Source organism: Heloderma suspectum, chromosome 17 (genome assembly GCF_057233095.1).
Source record: "Heloderma suspectum isolate Gila_16-S chromosome 17, 16-S_ref, whole genome shotgun sequence".
In the NCBI taxonomy this organism is placed as follows: Eukaryota; Metazoa; Chordata; class Lepidosauria; order Squamata; family Helodermatidae; genus Heloderma; species Heloderma suspectum.
In genome coordinates, this window is record NC_139474.1 from 21,234,249 (window position 1) to 21,249,354 (window position 15,106).

The window sequence follows — 15,106 nt, forward strand, 5'->3', positions numbered from 1 at the left end:
TTTTAAATTAAAGATTTTCAATCTGAACATTTGATGATCTATTATTGGATGGCAGTTTGTACTTTAAGCTTTCAAAATAGTTTGAAGTCAACCCCATATAGACGTGGGAACCCCATCCCTAAATCCTAGATATGTTCTAATTGAATTTACTTAGTGGTGACAACTGTACTGCTCAGTTTTTAGTGGTGACACTTTTCTTTCAGGCATGGCAGTCCTGACCCCTGGCATTCTAAATAGGGGGTTGGATCCAGGATCTCGTTTTCATGAGAAGAAAGGCTCCCTTTGCAGAAGGTCCCTCTGCCCAATTTTTGGAGGTCCCTCCCCCCACACTACATCTTGCCCCATTCAGGAAGGTCTCCTGACTAGCGTTTTCAGGGGGCTGGAGGGGCTGCTGTGGGAAGGAGAGGGTGGGGAACTCCACATCTGCCAGCTCAGTTGATCCAGCTTAAATCTGGATCCAACCCAGGTTCTGAGGCTGAGCCATGGCACAAGTTAAGGAATGTAGGAGATGCATTCTAAAAGTTTTAAACAAAAATGGTGAGTTTCAATTTCATTAATAAACAGTATCATTTTTTTTAAAGTAACATTTTGAGTGTCGAGTACTGTACATGGCCCAGTTATGATTCCTGGCTTGGCAAACCTCCAGTCTGAGGAATTAAGTTCGAAAGGTGGAAAGCAGCCACATGTCTGATGTATGTATGTACATGTCTAAGAGGAGCTATTAAAAGTTTCCATAGGCCTAATGGAACACATGGAAAGAAATGGTCCTAGGTTGTTCAAAGTTGACCATGCCCAAATCAGGTGATCCACAAGATGGCAGAAGCTCAAAGGTTTCTGTAGGTTGTGGCTGTGTTCCTGGTGGTAGCCCAAATTAACACTTTTCTGATCTACTGCTGAGTGCTATTGAATACCTGTTTTTAGTTTGTAATCTTATAGTACAAGGGAAGGCCCAAAAAACTACATCTCAGATGCAGAATGATTTGATACTCATGATCATTAGTCACCACTTGATACTCTTAAAATACTGTAGCATCTGTATTAAGATGGTGAAAGAGTGGATTTCCCTTCCACACACACCTATTCAATACCTGTTGTGGGGAGGGGGAGTTGTGGGTATTTTAATGTGTATGAGTACCTCTGAGACCAAAACCTATTATTCCAGACTTCAAGCATTTGGTCTTTGTCATGGGGGTTAAGTGGAGTTGCATATGGAGGCAGGGGTAGACAATCCCGCCTCAGAACTTTGTGTATTTTACTTTGAAAGTCTTGAGCCAAAGAAAGAATACTTGTTGAATGGGGGGGAAATCGTAATGCCAGTGTGGCATAGTGGTGAGAGTGCTGGCCTGGGAGTCGGGAGATCCACTCAGCCATGGAAGCTCACCAGGTGACTTTGGGCCTGTCACAGACTGGGCCACACACAGCCCAACCCACCTCACAGGGTTGTTGTGAGGATAAAATGGAGAGGAGGAGGATTATGTACGCCGCCTTGGTTTCCTTAAGGGGGAAAAAAGGTGGGATATAAATACAATAAATAGTAATAATGTGGCTGGGGAGCAATTTAAACGTTTAGAAAAAATCAGACTAAAAAACTAAGGTGGGAGATCCGGAACTTATTTTGAAGGGGTACTATCCTCAGTACCCTTTGCCCCCTGTGCGCAGAGCTTTGAAGATGGTAGTTACAGAAGTGATTTTTATGCCATGAAGAATATAAATGGGAGTTTTGTTATGACCTCAGTAGAAAAAGCTTTCTAGGCTGCAAGACGCCGCACCTTTTGAGTTCAACATTTTGAGGTACTCTGGCTTAACAAAGAATAACAAAAGAGTCTTGTAGCACCTTAAAGACTGATCAAGTTATTCTGGCATAAGTGTTTGTGGACACCATCCAATTCATCAGATGCATCATGTAACACACTCTGGGTTGATAGATATTAGATCTAGAGTAAAACCACTAATTCACAGACAGCCAAATGAAGTTCTCTTATACTAGTTTCCTGAGCTTTCCCCAACCTGGTGTCTTCCAGATGTTAGACAGCAACTCCCATCATTCCCAGTCAGCATGGCCAATACCTCTGAATAGCAGTCTGAGGGAACAGCAAGTGGGAGAGGTCCTGCCCAAACTGGCATCTATCTGTTTGGGGACTGGGAAACATGACACAATAGGTCTTTGGTCTGATCCAGGATTGTCCTTACAACTACTTTGCAGGGCCCTTGTATACTCTTCTCTTAGCCTGCAGTGTGAAGATACTAGCACTGGACCAGCACTGGGTCCAGTGGGCACTGTATTGTATGCCACTGGCCCATACCTGCAATAAGAATATAGTATGACTGGACCAACAGAGATATACCATGGCAGGGCTGTTGAGAGAAGCCTGTGCCTGATTCCAACATGCAATACTCAAGAGTGAACTACTATCCTGAAGGGTTCTTGTAAGGCTTTCTCCCAAACACATACCCACGATCTGCCCTTTGGGGATAATGGGCTGTATTTGCGTTAGAATTTACTTTGCCTGGGCTATTTTTTTAGATCTTGAAAAAGTTAAACACACACACAATGTTTCCTCGGAAACAAGAGCAGTCAGGAAAGGGGGGGGCTCCTCTCTTTTGTGCTGGTAGGGACAGAACCTGAGGAGGCCCAGTCAGAGCCCACTTCGATGGGCAACTTTCACTTCCCCCCTGCGGTGCCCATTTCAAAATGGCTTCTCAAGAAGAATCCGGAAACGATAAGTCGCGTAGGAGGAGGAGGAGGAGGAGGAAAACGAAAAGGGAAAATTCTTCGCGCGGGGTTTTCCGCCTAGCAACGGCAGGGGTCGCGCGTCGCCGGGGGATTGGCTGACGTTTGTCGCAGTTTCCCTTTCCCCCCGCCCCCGCTCCAATCCGCGCCTCGGTACTGTTGGCGGGGAGCGAAGGAGGCGTTGGAGGCTTGGAAGGGGCGCGCGAACCCTGGCCCCTTTTCCCGCGCATTTCCAACCGTCGGCTTTTGTCTTTCTCTGAGTTTTTTACCTCAGCTGTGCTCGCCTGTCAGCGCCTGAGGGCGGCTTTGGGGGAACTGGGGTTGGGGGTTAGAGAATTGGAGCTAGCGGTATTAGAAGCCCTATCATTTTATTTGGTTTTAAGGTTTAGTTCACTTTTTATGTTTAAATACGCTTACACGAAAATGATGCCCTGTCCCAAACTTTAAGCAAGCCAACCCACTAACATTGCTGTCACTTCCGGACTGAATAGGCAAACCTCTTTGATGGCTTCCCTCCTGACTGAAATACATCCTCTTTAATTCAGGCTTAGGACACGAAACTGACCCATGCACACGTTTAATTATCATTTTCCTCATTTTTTTTTTGGACCAATAATTATAAACCAAGGTGTTTTTGGATCCCACGTTTTTAACCCTCTACACCCCACAACCATTAATTTCCACAGTATTCTTGTTTACTCCTCCAACCTATTTTTAGCATTATGGCCCCACGGGTCACTAGTGGGACATTAGTGTTCTTTGGGGGTTTTATGTTAATTGCCTGTTACCCCATTTCAGGTAAGGTTTTGCACAGATTGCATCTTTAACCCAAGTAGACACAATAGTATTATGGGGATACAATTCAAGTGATCCATCCACACAATTTAGGCAGTGCCAAAGGATGCAATTTTGCTGTGAGTGACCTGTAGGTGACAAAAGTTGGCTTTCTTGCTGGTCGGATTTCTGTGGAATTATAATTTCTTCCAATTTGGTGACTCCATCTACCCTAAAAGTAAACCCATGCAACCCTTTAGTTCTGAGGAGTAATAACTTGGTTCAGCTTAGTGGCAAAAGACAATGGGGTAAAGTCAATTATCTAATTTATTTATTACATTTCTAGACCACCCAATAGCTGAAACTCTCTTTAACTACCTGATGAGTCATCTTTTTCTTTTCGTTTTTGGATCCATAAAACTAGACATTTTTGACTGTTAAGAACATTTATTGATTGATTTAATACATTTATATTTCGCTTTTCAGAGAGAGACCCTCATAAAGTGGTTTACAAACATCTACCTTGATATTTATTAAGATTTATGCCCTGCGCTTCAACCAAATTATCAGGAATAGAAAGGAAAGAGCAAATTTTAAATTGAATATACATTATAGCCAGTTTAAGCACTATATTTAGATTACAGACTTCGCTTTGTAATACAGTACTGTGGTAAAAGTCCAAACTGGAATTGAAGTATTTGCCAGGACAAAACAAACCCTCCAAAGAAAACAGTTTAAGCATCTGTTGTGACAACTGCTTTTGCAAAAAGCCCACTATATGATCCAACTAATGTACTTTCAGTTGCGGCAAACCATAGAACACTGAATTTGTTGTAAAGCCATGATCATGAGAACATACATGCAGTTTAATAATAGCTCTCATTCACTTTCTGTTGTACATTTAACAACAATAATGCTTTGGAGTCTAAAAGGTGTTCATAGCCTTTTAGCATTTTTTTATGAAAACACCATGAGACTGAGATGCTTTTCTGGTCTGCCTGATGTGGACTTCTGTGTTAATTCAAACGTTTTCAGTCGTTTGCCAATGAAAGTAATACAAAAATATTACTATGGCTATTTTGGATGTTCAGTAGAAATGATAGGATTAGAGTTTTTTAAAAAGTAAAATAAAGCATTAATACACAACTAACAAGTAGGAAGCACTGTCAAAGTTACTTGAGGGTGTCTTGTGGCACCTTAAAAACTAAAAGAAATATATGTTGGTGTGCAATGCTATGCATATTTAGACAAAAAGTCTTGCAACTCCCAGCATTCCCCAGCCAGCATAGCTGGCTGGGAGTTGTAGGACTTTTTTTTATGTCAAAATATGCATAGCATTGCACCCTAAGTTGCATTTTACTCTGGGTCCCTATCTTTTACAGTTTTGAACCAGAACAGAAGGGATGTGTGGGAGAGTGAGTCTTTGTGTTCTGTGGCTGATAGATTAGGATTCTTAACTTTTCTGGAATAAACAGATCATATGAGGGTGGTACGAGTGAAGAAAGAAAGAATGATTCTGTAGATAAGAGGAACCAGGTCAGAACTGAAAAGAAACAGATTAGAAAGAAGAAAATCCATAGACTGAGTTGAAGGTTGCAGTGATGCGTGGGTGGGGAGGAACACACAGAAATGAGAATAGGAAATGGATTTGCTGAAGAAGCAGAAATTACATAAAGATGAGAGCTTTTTACAAACTGAAGTGCAGGTGTGGATTTAACAAGGCAGCTGGGGAGCAGGAAAGAAACAAAAAAAATGGAGACAAAAAATGTGGGATAAGTGCTGCTTCACATATTATATTTTGGGGGGTGTTCAGCTAAGATTTCTGAAGTATGCACCTAAAATATAAAGCGTATATATATCCAGGCACAGCTGGCGGGGATCCAGGATTGGCTGTGACTCTTGTGGGTATGCGCTTAGGCTAGCCACCCCGATACCTAATGTGTGAACTGGCTTTAAGACAGAGGGGGATATATATAGAAAAGAAAGGATTTTGATTAATTTAATAAAATGAAAACAAATAGGGTAGCTCAAGCTAGGCTAGACATGAAGTACAATCCTACGCATGCTCCGTAAACCATTCTGGAATCATATTGCGATGAACGGTATTTTTTAAAAATGGACAAATTAATAAATAGATTTTTACTCAGAAGGAAGTACCAATGTGTTTGGTGGACTGCACGGTACCTCAGAGCAGAGTAGAAAGAATATAGTCACATTTTTTTCTGTAACTCAAATTAATACAATGTCTACTCTTTCATAAAGCTGGAGGGGTGTATGTTAATTTACAGCTGCAATCCTCTGCACACCTACCTGGGAGTAAGACCAACTGAACTCAATGGAGTTTACTTCTGAGTAGTCATATATGGTCTTGCACTGCATATGTAAAAGGTTCTTTGAAGCAAAGTGATGCTGCAATCCTATACTCACTTAACTGGGAGTCCCACTGAACTTTAATGGATTTCTCAATATAAATGTATAGGATTGCACTGTAAATTGTTCTACTTAAAGGAAAAGAAATAATCCATCTGTGAGCAATGGCTGTTTCTCAAGGACAAAAAAAGAAATAAATCATGAACGCATAATCCAACCAAAGTTAAAAACACTGAAGTCCTATGATTTCAACAAGACACAACATATGCTCAACTCCCGTTGAAATCACAGCGCTTCCACTTTGGTTGGATTGTTTGGACTTTTTTTGTGTGAAATCAGAATGAAATATTAAAAAGTAGTAAAATATTTGAATCCAAATAGGTAAAATTGTTCATGGTACAAAACATTATTTTGCATGTATCTCTCAGAAGCATGAGCTAATAAAATCAAAATGAGGTGTAATTAAGGAAGCTAGCTCAATATGCAGCTATTTTATATCATCGTTATAAAAGGATGGGAACTCTCTTTTCATTCTTAAAATAATTATAAATCAATATGTAAAATTAGCTTTCTTGTGATTGCCTTGTTAAGTTATGCAACTTTTTCCTTTTTTAGGTAGCGGAGTAAGATATCAGGTAAAATTCTTTCATGTTACAGTATTTGATAAGCTACAGTATTTTATATGGGTGTGTATATATGGGAGGTAGGGGAGAGAGAGAAGAAATAAAATAAGGAATGTGTCATCATTCTTATGAATAGAACCAATCCTACACATGTTTGACAGAAAAATGACCGACAGTTCCCAGCATTCCCCAGCCAGCCATGTTCGCTGGGGAATGCTGAAAGTTATAGGACTTTTTTCTGTCTAAACATGCATAGGATTGAGCCCTAAGCTCTTCAAATTGCAATTTGTATTCAGGAGTTACTTCCATTATTTCTGAAATACAACCACACAAAAATCTATGCTTTCCAACCAGCCTGGCTCTAGTAATCTGAAAGGCTCTTGGCACCCACAGTGTAGTTTCCAGGGTTCCTAGTTCTGGCCCACCTTATTCAATCTATCATGCCTGACCTGCTTTCTTATTGAACTTCCTTCATCCTCGCATATGATGTCATGCACCAGCTGCCATCCTTCTCAGGGCTCATCAGTTGTCTTTATTTTTTGTGAAATCACTGCTTCTTCAGAAACTCAAAAATTCCTAGCACACTTTTACCAAGTATGCATGTCTGACAAGAGAGATCCTGAAAGTTTGGTTAACAGACAAAAATTAAGATTATATACATTTTTAGGGTTTTTTTTTAATGTCTTCTAATTCTGTTTTATTGGCTGTTTTTATGAATGATATTTTTGTATATGATTAATGTTAGCCTCTTGAACTGCCAGAAAAGGCAAAGTGTGCATTTGTTAAATATATAAATATTTTTCATAAAATTAAACAGCAACAAGTGGTCTTAACACTCCTATTTCAATTATTTGCAGTACTGTATCTGTCTGTGTATGTCTGTGATGCCTCAGATGGATCACATCTTTCATTTGGCATAACAACATATCGTATGGCCCTACATTCGTGTGTCTATTTATTCACTCCATCCTAAGTGTTATCCCACAATTCTTTCAACAGGGCATAGTAAATCCTTTTTTTGTGTCCATATTGAAATTTGTCAAGACATCCTGGTAACCTTCCATGTTAGGCTTAACATGAAGTTGTTCATGGCAAAAAGTTGTTAGGAATATTGTATGAATAGGTCTGTTCTGTAAAGTGTGGGGATGCCCAAAGAAACAGCGTTTACATTTTTATTAGTTGAATATGCATTTTCTTATGAGCCAGCAAACATATTTACTACTATGTTCTTTCAGTAATTGAATGCAGTATTTTATTAATCCCCTTTGTGGCGGTGTTTTTTTAAAGGCTAGATTTAAACACTTGGATAAGTTTGAGTCCATGAAGGCACAACAACCTCAGCCTGATATTATCATACTACAAAAGGAATCAGGTATGAAAAGGCCTCACCAGTGGTTAGCACCTTTCAGATGTTTGTGTCAACAAGAACACCAGTGCCAAAAGTGCTCAAAGTTGTTTTTAGATATATGTTGTCTCCATGTATACTGCTTGTTCGTGTGTTTTATGTAAATGGTTTTTAAACTTTCTGTACTGTATTTTAATGCTTTTTAATCTTTGTAAACCACCCAGAGAGCTTTGGCTATGGGGCAGTATAGAAATGCAATAAAATAACAACAACAACAACAACAAAGGAGGGGTTACTTTAAGTGACTTGTTTGGTGAGGACCTGGGTAGCAGGAATAGACAAGTTAAGGGTTCAGAAGAGGGGCTTGTCTGAGATCTTAGATGCTCTAAGCTGGAACATTGGTTGGAATACAGTGTCCAGGAATTAAGGCTGCAATTCAAAAAACAATCACTCAGGAGTAAGCCACACTGAATTTAGTGTGATTTCTGAGTAACCATGTACAAGATTGCGCTATATTTTTTAAAAAATCAGACTAGTAAGTAGTTTCAATCCATCAATATTTATTCAGCTCTTTTTATGTGGTTCTTTTAAAAATGTGTGATAAATATCTGGTTATCGTGCGGGGATGGGACTGCTTTTACAAAGCCTTAACATGACAGTTCAGTCCATTGCTTCTCTTGTTCTCTCATTCTATTGCTTTTAAAAGAAGGATTTGGATGTTCTTAGAATAAGACTTTTATTCACAGTAATGTCTTTCAGTAGAGGCACCATTGGGATTGTATATACCCCAGGCTATTCAAGAATCTAATGAACTGATGTCAGAGATTCTGAGTGATTTGCAGCCCATAAGAGCAATGCCTCAGAAGCAGTTATCATGGAAGGTAAACCATGATGTAAAATAAGGAGAAATTATCACAGACAGAATTGGGATTGATTGCTTTATTAGTCATTTACATGTACAATTTTCCAGTTGTCTGTGTATGAACTTCAAGCCCTGCCTCTATGCAAGAATAAGAATTGGAGCTCAAGATGATGTCTGGGGCTTTAGCACCACCTGCCCTGACCTTTGTCTTTTAGTTTCCTGCTGGGGGAAACTGAAGGCAGAAGGGATGCGTAGTTTGTATCATATTAGTGATCTAACAGGATAGGGAAGTGAACTTCACTATTTTTCAAGCAGAAGCCACTTTGGATCCAAGCATTGTTGCCAAGGCCATGTGGAGGGCTTTCCTGGGCAGTTGGGGACCTCTCCTGCTCCTCCCCCAGTCCAGCGGTGATGCTGTGCAACAGGCTCGGCTGGAAGCCTTCTTGGACCTCTTCCCCATCTCCCCACATGTAGTACAACAAGACCTCATCTGTCAGTCACCAGGCAGGCAAATTCCAACACCCTTACTTGGTCCTTGGGTGGGGATGGATCATTTTATCATCACTGAGAGAGCTCTGCTCAGTGCTCCAAAATCTCCCAGCGCAGGCCCACGTTGCCCTCTCACTTGCCTGTGCATTTAATTTCCCTTCCACCTTCAGTGCCTGTGCAGGGTACCACTCCAGTTAGCCATGTTGGCCTTTGCGTCTTGGGCTCTTCCCCCCACCCCAGCACAACTAATTGGCAGATTGCTCCTGTATTCTCCTCTTCTCCCCACCCCGCCACCTTGCAGTTAGGGAGCAGCAGATTTCCTAACTCCCCACCCCAAAGACTCCTCCGGTAGTGCAGATCACAGCAGCTGGCCCACTGCTAAAGCAAACAACAAGGCAAAGCTAGAGATCCCAGCTGAGAGTGAGAAGCTACTGCAAAGAGTGGGAGAGAGAAAGTGAATGAATGAATGAATGAATGAATGAGAAAGATGGAGAGCCACCAATGGCCCTTGAGCCTCATGGAGAAGAAAAGTGGGATGGGAGCTTTGGGGAGACAGGGGATGTTTGAGCAATTTGTACTCTAGTTTGCTTCCAAACTTGGTTATAAATACCTGTTTTAGGATGGTTTACTCAGTGTTGTTGTTTTGCAGCAAAAGAAGCGTTGGGCACCTAATAAAACAAAAGGAAACTTTTTCAAGAAAAGAAGGACAAGGTTTGTAAAAGATATGGAAAAAAGAGCAAAACCAACGCCTGTAAACAGACAGGGTTCGATCTCCCGAAAGTTTAATAAAAGGCAAGTATGTATGATAATAAATAGAATGGTGAACACAAAATTCAGAAATCCATAGAACTGGAAAAAAAATGTAGATGTGTGAGAAGTTCCTGTTTTGGTGACAAGGAATCTAAAACACAGACAAAATATTCCAAAGACAGAAAACAGAGAAAAGCTGGTTGGGGAAAAAATAATTCAGAGAGAATATTTTGACCCATAATGTCAAAAAAGTGCAAGTGTTAAAGCTAAAGGAAAGAAGAAGAAAAAGCAATACACACAGGAAAACCACATTTTATTTCTTCAAAACACTTTGATAGCTATGTTTCATCCTACAGTTTGTCTTCTTACTTTACCCCAAGCAGCGCCCAGAGTAATTTATCAAGAAGATTGAAGAGAAGCCTTTCCGGTTCCCATCAGAAAGAAAATAATTTGGAGGATATGCTTCTGAACATGTTAAAAACAAAGGAACAGAAAATAAGAGAGAGAAGACAAACAGGGACATTTCCAAAGAAAAGAGAAGTAGAAGCTACAGAAAAGATACCTGTAAAAACGGATCATCTTACACTAACAGCTTTAAAAACTCAACAGAAATTATCAGAAATGGTAGACCATCTGTCAGACCCATCCAATGACATGACAAAAGAAGAAAAACTTTCCTACATGCATGAACTCCTAAATGAACTGCAGCTGTTCATTAAGATGTTGCAGCAGCAAATCCTAATGCAATCACTAAATGAAGTTCAAGATTTGACCACCACTTCTGCCACCCCAAATTAGAGACCTCTCTAATACTGTGGATTTACGTTTTTAAAAGCAGTGGGATTCAAAGTGTTTCATTTCTAGAAACTTGTCAACAATTTGTTTTATTAAAAATCCTGCCATAGTATTATTCAGCAAGAATAATTAGTAATTTAGTTTTGACTTAATCAGTCTTTAAATCAAAATTCTGTTCACATTAAATATGGTTGCAAGCTTGTTTTAACAAAATATATTAGCAATTTATGGATAAATAGTTGAAAATAATATTAAAATAATTTATAATAAATTGTGTTACTCTGGAAAATACTCCATGCAAAGATGCACCATGACAGAAGCAATCATAGGAGAAATAATATATACAGAAAGTTTAAATTAAGAAAGCAAGGCTCTATCAAACCTTGGAGCCACCAACCAATCTAACTTTTCTGACCTCTTGTGCCAATCACTAGGATCTCAGAACCATGACAACAAGGTACCAAGAAAAAATTATCTTGGCATTAATGATAATTAAAAAAAAGAATTCATTCCACTTGTGACTGATTTCAATTTCTAATGGCTAAACTACATGCTTTGTTAAATTTGTAGTATGTAGCCAAACCTAACTTCTTTTTACTTTAGTGTAAGTTTACAGGCCCCTGATGGGACCACCGCAAGTGGATGGGTGGGGGGCTTCCCCCCCCACGTGGGAGAACAAAGAAATAACGTTCTATTGGGACCAATGGAGTTTTCCCCCTTTCTTTAGCCCCCATATGTGGGGGAGGGGGAATTTAGGGGGGAAGCATCTGGGTAGGAAGGTTTAATCTTCCCTATCTGCATGCGTTGGTCCCAATCCAGTTCAAGGGCTGTGTGCTTACATGAAAGTTAAAAACAGGATCAGCTACACACTATGTATTTATTGTAGCCTGCAATTTAGCCCTGAGAGTAAGGGAAAATCTCAAACCCAGATCTTAGATTAGAGACACACAATCATTTTTAAGAGTGTTGAAAGTGGTTTGATAAAAGCTTCACATTTCATTGTGTCTGCCATGGTTTGGGTATTTCTTCTGTCCTGGTGAAACTGGTTTTGAAGATGTCACCAGTTTGCTATTTACCAGTAGCAAAAGTGAGGTGACTGTCCACACTGATCAGTGATGCCTAATGCAAACCACCTTCGACTCTTTGGAAAAACAGTCTCCTCCCCAGAGTTAAGAAGAAGAATTCCTCCTTACTACTTAGGAGGTAAACTGTCCAGCTTCATCTGAATCATAGAATAGTAGGGGTGGAAGCGGCCTATAAGACCATCAAATCCAACTCCCTACTCAGTGCAGGAATCTAAGTCAGAGCATCCCTGACAGATGGTTGTCCAGCTTCATCTTGAATGCCACCAGTGTGGGAGAGCCCCCCACCTCCCTAGGGAATGGGTTCCATTGTCGTCTTGCTCTAACAGTCAGGAAGTTTTTCCTGATGTTCAGCCGGAATCTGGCTTCCTGACACTTGAGCCCGTGATTCCGTGTCCTGCACTCCGGGATGATCGAGAGGAGATCCTGGCCTTCCTCTCTGTGACAACCTTTCAAGTACTTGAAGAGCGCTATCATATCTCCCCTCAGTCTTTTCAAGGTGAAACATGCCCAGTTCTTTCAGTCTCTCCTCGTAGGGCTTCGTTTCTAGGCCCTTGATCATCTTTGTTGCCCCCCTCTGAACCCTCTCCAGCTTGTCTGCATCCTTCTTAAAGTATGGCACCCAGAACTGGACACAATACTCAAGATGAGGCCTTAACCAGTGCTGAGTAAAGGGGAACTAGTACTTCATGTGATTTGGAAGTTCTGCTTCTATTAATGCAGCCCCAAATAGCATTTGCCTTTTTTGCAGCCACATCACATTGTTGGCTCATATTCAGCTTGTGATCTACAACAATTCCAAGATCCTTCTCGCTTGTACTGTTGTTGAGCCACGTATCCCCCATCTTGTAACTGTGCAGTTGGTTTCTTTTTCCTAGGAGCAGAACTTGGCATTTATCCCTATTAAATGTCATTATGTTGTTTTCTGCCCAGCATTCCAGCCTATCAAGATCACTTTGCATTCTGTTTCTATCTTCCAGGGTATTAGCTGTCCCACCCAATTTTGTGTCATCTGCATATTTGATCAGCATTCCCTGGACCTCCTACTCCAAGTCATTAATAAAGATGGTGAAGAGCACTGGGCCCAGGACTAAGCCCTGCGGTACCCCACTCATTACCTCTCCCCAGTTTGAGAAGATCCCTGTCAAGGGCTCCTTGGAGGCCTCTCTCAGTCTAATCCAGTAGCCAAGTCCAGACACAGACAAATGGATATTTTTCAAAGCTTTATTCCTCTTTTACAACTTAATAACTCTACTGTTAGCAACTAGATATGAGCAGCAGAGTACCTATGCCATAAGTTGGAACAGTTGGTCCCCGTTTGAAAGGGAATTACTGGCAGACCCCTGAACGTAAGGACTAGGGAGAGTCCCTCCCCTTTTCCCTTGGATCCTCTGGGCGCAGCCGTTGTTTGCGCGCCAACCGGGCACTAAGCCTCCTTTCTGCGCCCTCCATTTGGCGCCACTCTCTGCGTCGGCGTCGCACGTCCATCACGCTCTGTCACTCCCAGGACTGCTATCTAAGCTAGGAATGCTGGTGGGAGGAATCTCCGTCAGCTGTTGGCCCTGGGAAAGAGGAGTGCGCTCCTCTCCCAGGAGCAACTGCTCTTCCTCAGAATCAGAACTACTCTGGGATTCTATGGGCTCAGTGTCCACCCTGACAATCCCATTGATAAGCACTCTTTGAGTCCGATTCTGTAGCCAACTGTAGATCCAACTGATCGTTGTTTCATTTAGCTCACTTTTAGTTAGTTTAGTTTGCTCATCAGGATATCATGGGGCACTTTGAAAGCTTTGCTGAAGTCGAGGTATATTATGTCTACAACATTCCCACAGTCCACAAGAGGGGTGACCTTATCAAAAAATGAGATCAGATTCGTCTTGCAGGATTTGTTCTTGATAAATCCATGTCGGCTTCAAGTAATCATTGCATTGTTTTCAAGGTGCTTACAGATGGATTGCTTTATAATCTTCTCCAGAATTTTCCCAGGGATTGATATCAGACTGACGCGTCTGTAGTTCCCAGGTTCCTCCTTTTTACCCTTTTTGAAGATAGGGACATTAGCCCTCCTTCAGTCATCTGGCACTTCACCCGTCCTCCATGATTTCTCAAAGATAATAGACAGTGGTTCTGAGAGTTTTTCTGCCAGTTCCTTTTTTACTCTAGGGTGCAATTCATCTCATTCAAAGTAATTAGGTGTTGCTTGACCATATGCCTATTGATCTTAAGCTGCAATCCTACCCTTTCAGCCTGTACTTCGCCTTTGCCAGGGGGCTCATAGACCACCTTTTGGGAGAAGACTGAGCCAAAGTAGGAATTGAACACTTCTGCCTTTTCCTTGTCATCTGTTATCATTTTGCCATCCTTATTTAATAGCTGAACCACCATTTCTTTCCTCTGTCTTTTACTATGCATGTATCTGAAGAAAGCCTTTTTGTTGCTTTTAGCATCCCTCGCTAATGTCAGCTCGTTCTCAGCTTTAGCCTTCCTGACGCCATCCCTGCAATTCTGTGCTACCTGCCTGTACTCTTCCTTTGTTACTTGGCCTTCTTTCCACTTCCTATATGTGTGTTTTTTGTTTTCAGGTAATCTCTAAGCTTTTTGTGAAGCCACATTGGGTTCTTCTGTTGTCTTCCATCTTTTCTTCTTGTTGGAATTGTTTTTAATTGTGCCTTTGGAATTTCCTTTTTTAAAAACTCCCACCCATCTTGGACTCCTTTTCTCATTAGAGTTGCTTGCAATGGGACCTTAGTGATCATTGTTCTGAGTTTATTAAAATTGGCTTTCCTAAAATCCAGGGTACGCATTTGACTACACTCGGCTTTTGCTTCCCTTAGAACCAAGAACTCAAGTATAACATGGTCACTTTCCCTCAGAGTTCCCACAACTGCTACTTTATCCACTAAGTCATCTCTGTTGGTTAGGATCAAGTCAAGGATAGCCGATCCTCTAGTTCCTTCCTCTACTTTCTGTAGGAGGAAGTTATCTGACACACATCAGGAATTTCCTGGAGGGGCCATGTTTTGCAGAATTTGTCTCCCAACAAATATCGGGGAAATTGAAGTCCCCCATTACTACTACATCATGCTTCCTTGAAACCTTGGCAATTTGCTTTTCAAAAGTTTCATCCTCGTCTTCTCCTTGATTGGGTGGCCGGTAGTAGACTCCAACCACCAGGTTCCTTTTCTTTTTTGCTCCATTTGTTTTAACCCAGATGCTCTCAATGGGGCTCATCCTCCTGTATTTCTGTCCAGACATCTGTATTTTTCACATATAGTGCAACTCCAC

The 15,106-nt window shown here is 41.1% G+C and overlaps 1 protein-coding gene across 4 annotated transcripts; it reads left to right on the forward strand.

The window, feature by feature from the left end:
• Window positions 1-33: 33 nt before the first annotated feature.
• Window positions 34-11,341, forward strand: LOC146334694 (uncharacterized). Of its 4 annotated transcripts, none has more exons than XM_084824633.1 (6): window positions 34-3,529; window positions 6,491-6,510; window positions 7,786-7,870; window positions 8,603-8,724; window positions 9,844-9,986; window positions 10,328-11,341. In XM_084824633.1, the coding sequence occupies exons 1-6, from the start codon at window positions 3,454-3,456 to the stop codon at window positions 10,740-10,742; spliced, it is 861 nt and encodes a 286-aa protein (XP_084680759.1). In that variant the 5' UTR covers window positions 34-3,453; the 3' UTR covers window positions 10,743-11,341. The 4 variants fall into 4 exon arrangements, with proteins under 4 accessions (XP_084680759.1, XP_084680760.1, XP_084680762.1 ...); XM_084824634.1 differs by having other exon boundaries at window positions 8,606-8,724; window positions 10,328-11,101; XM_084824636.1 differs by lacking the exons at window positions 34-3,529; window positions 6,491-6,510 and adding an exon at window positions 4,546-4,930 and having other exon boundaries at window positions 10,328-11,101.
• Window positions 11,342-15,106: the final 3,765 nt, after the last annotated feature.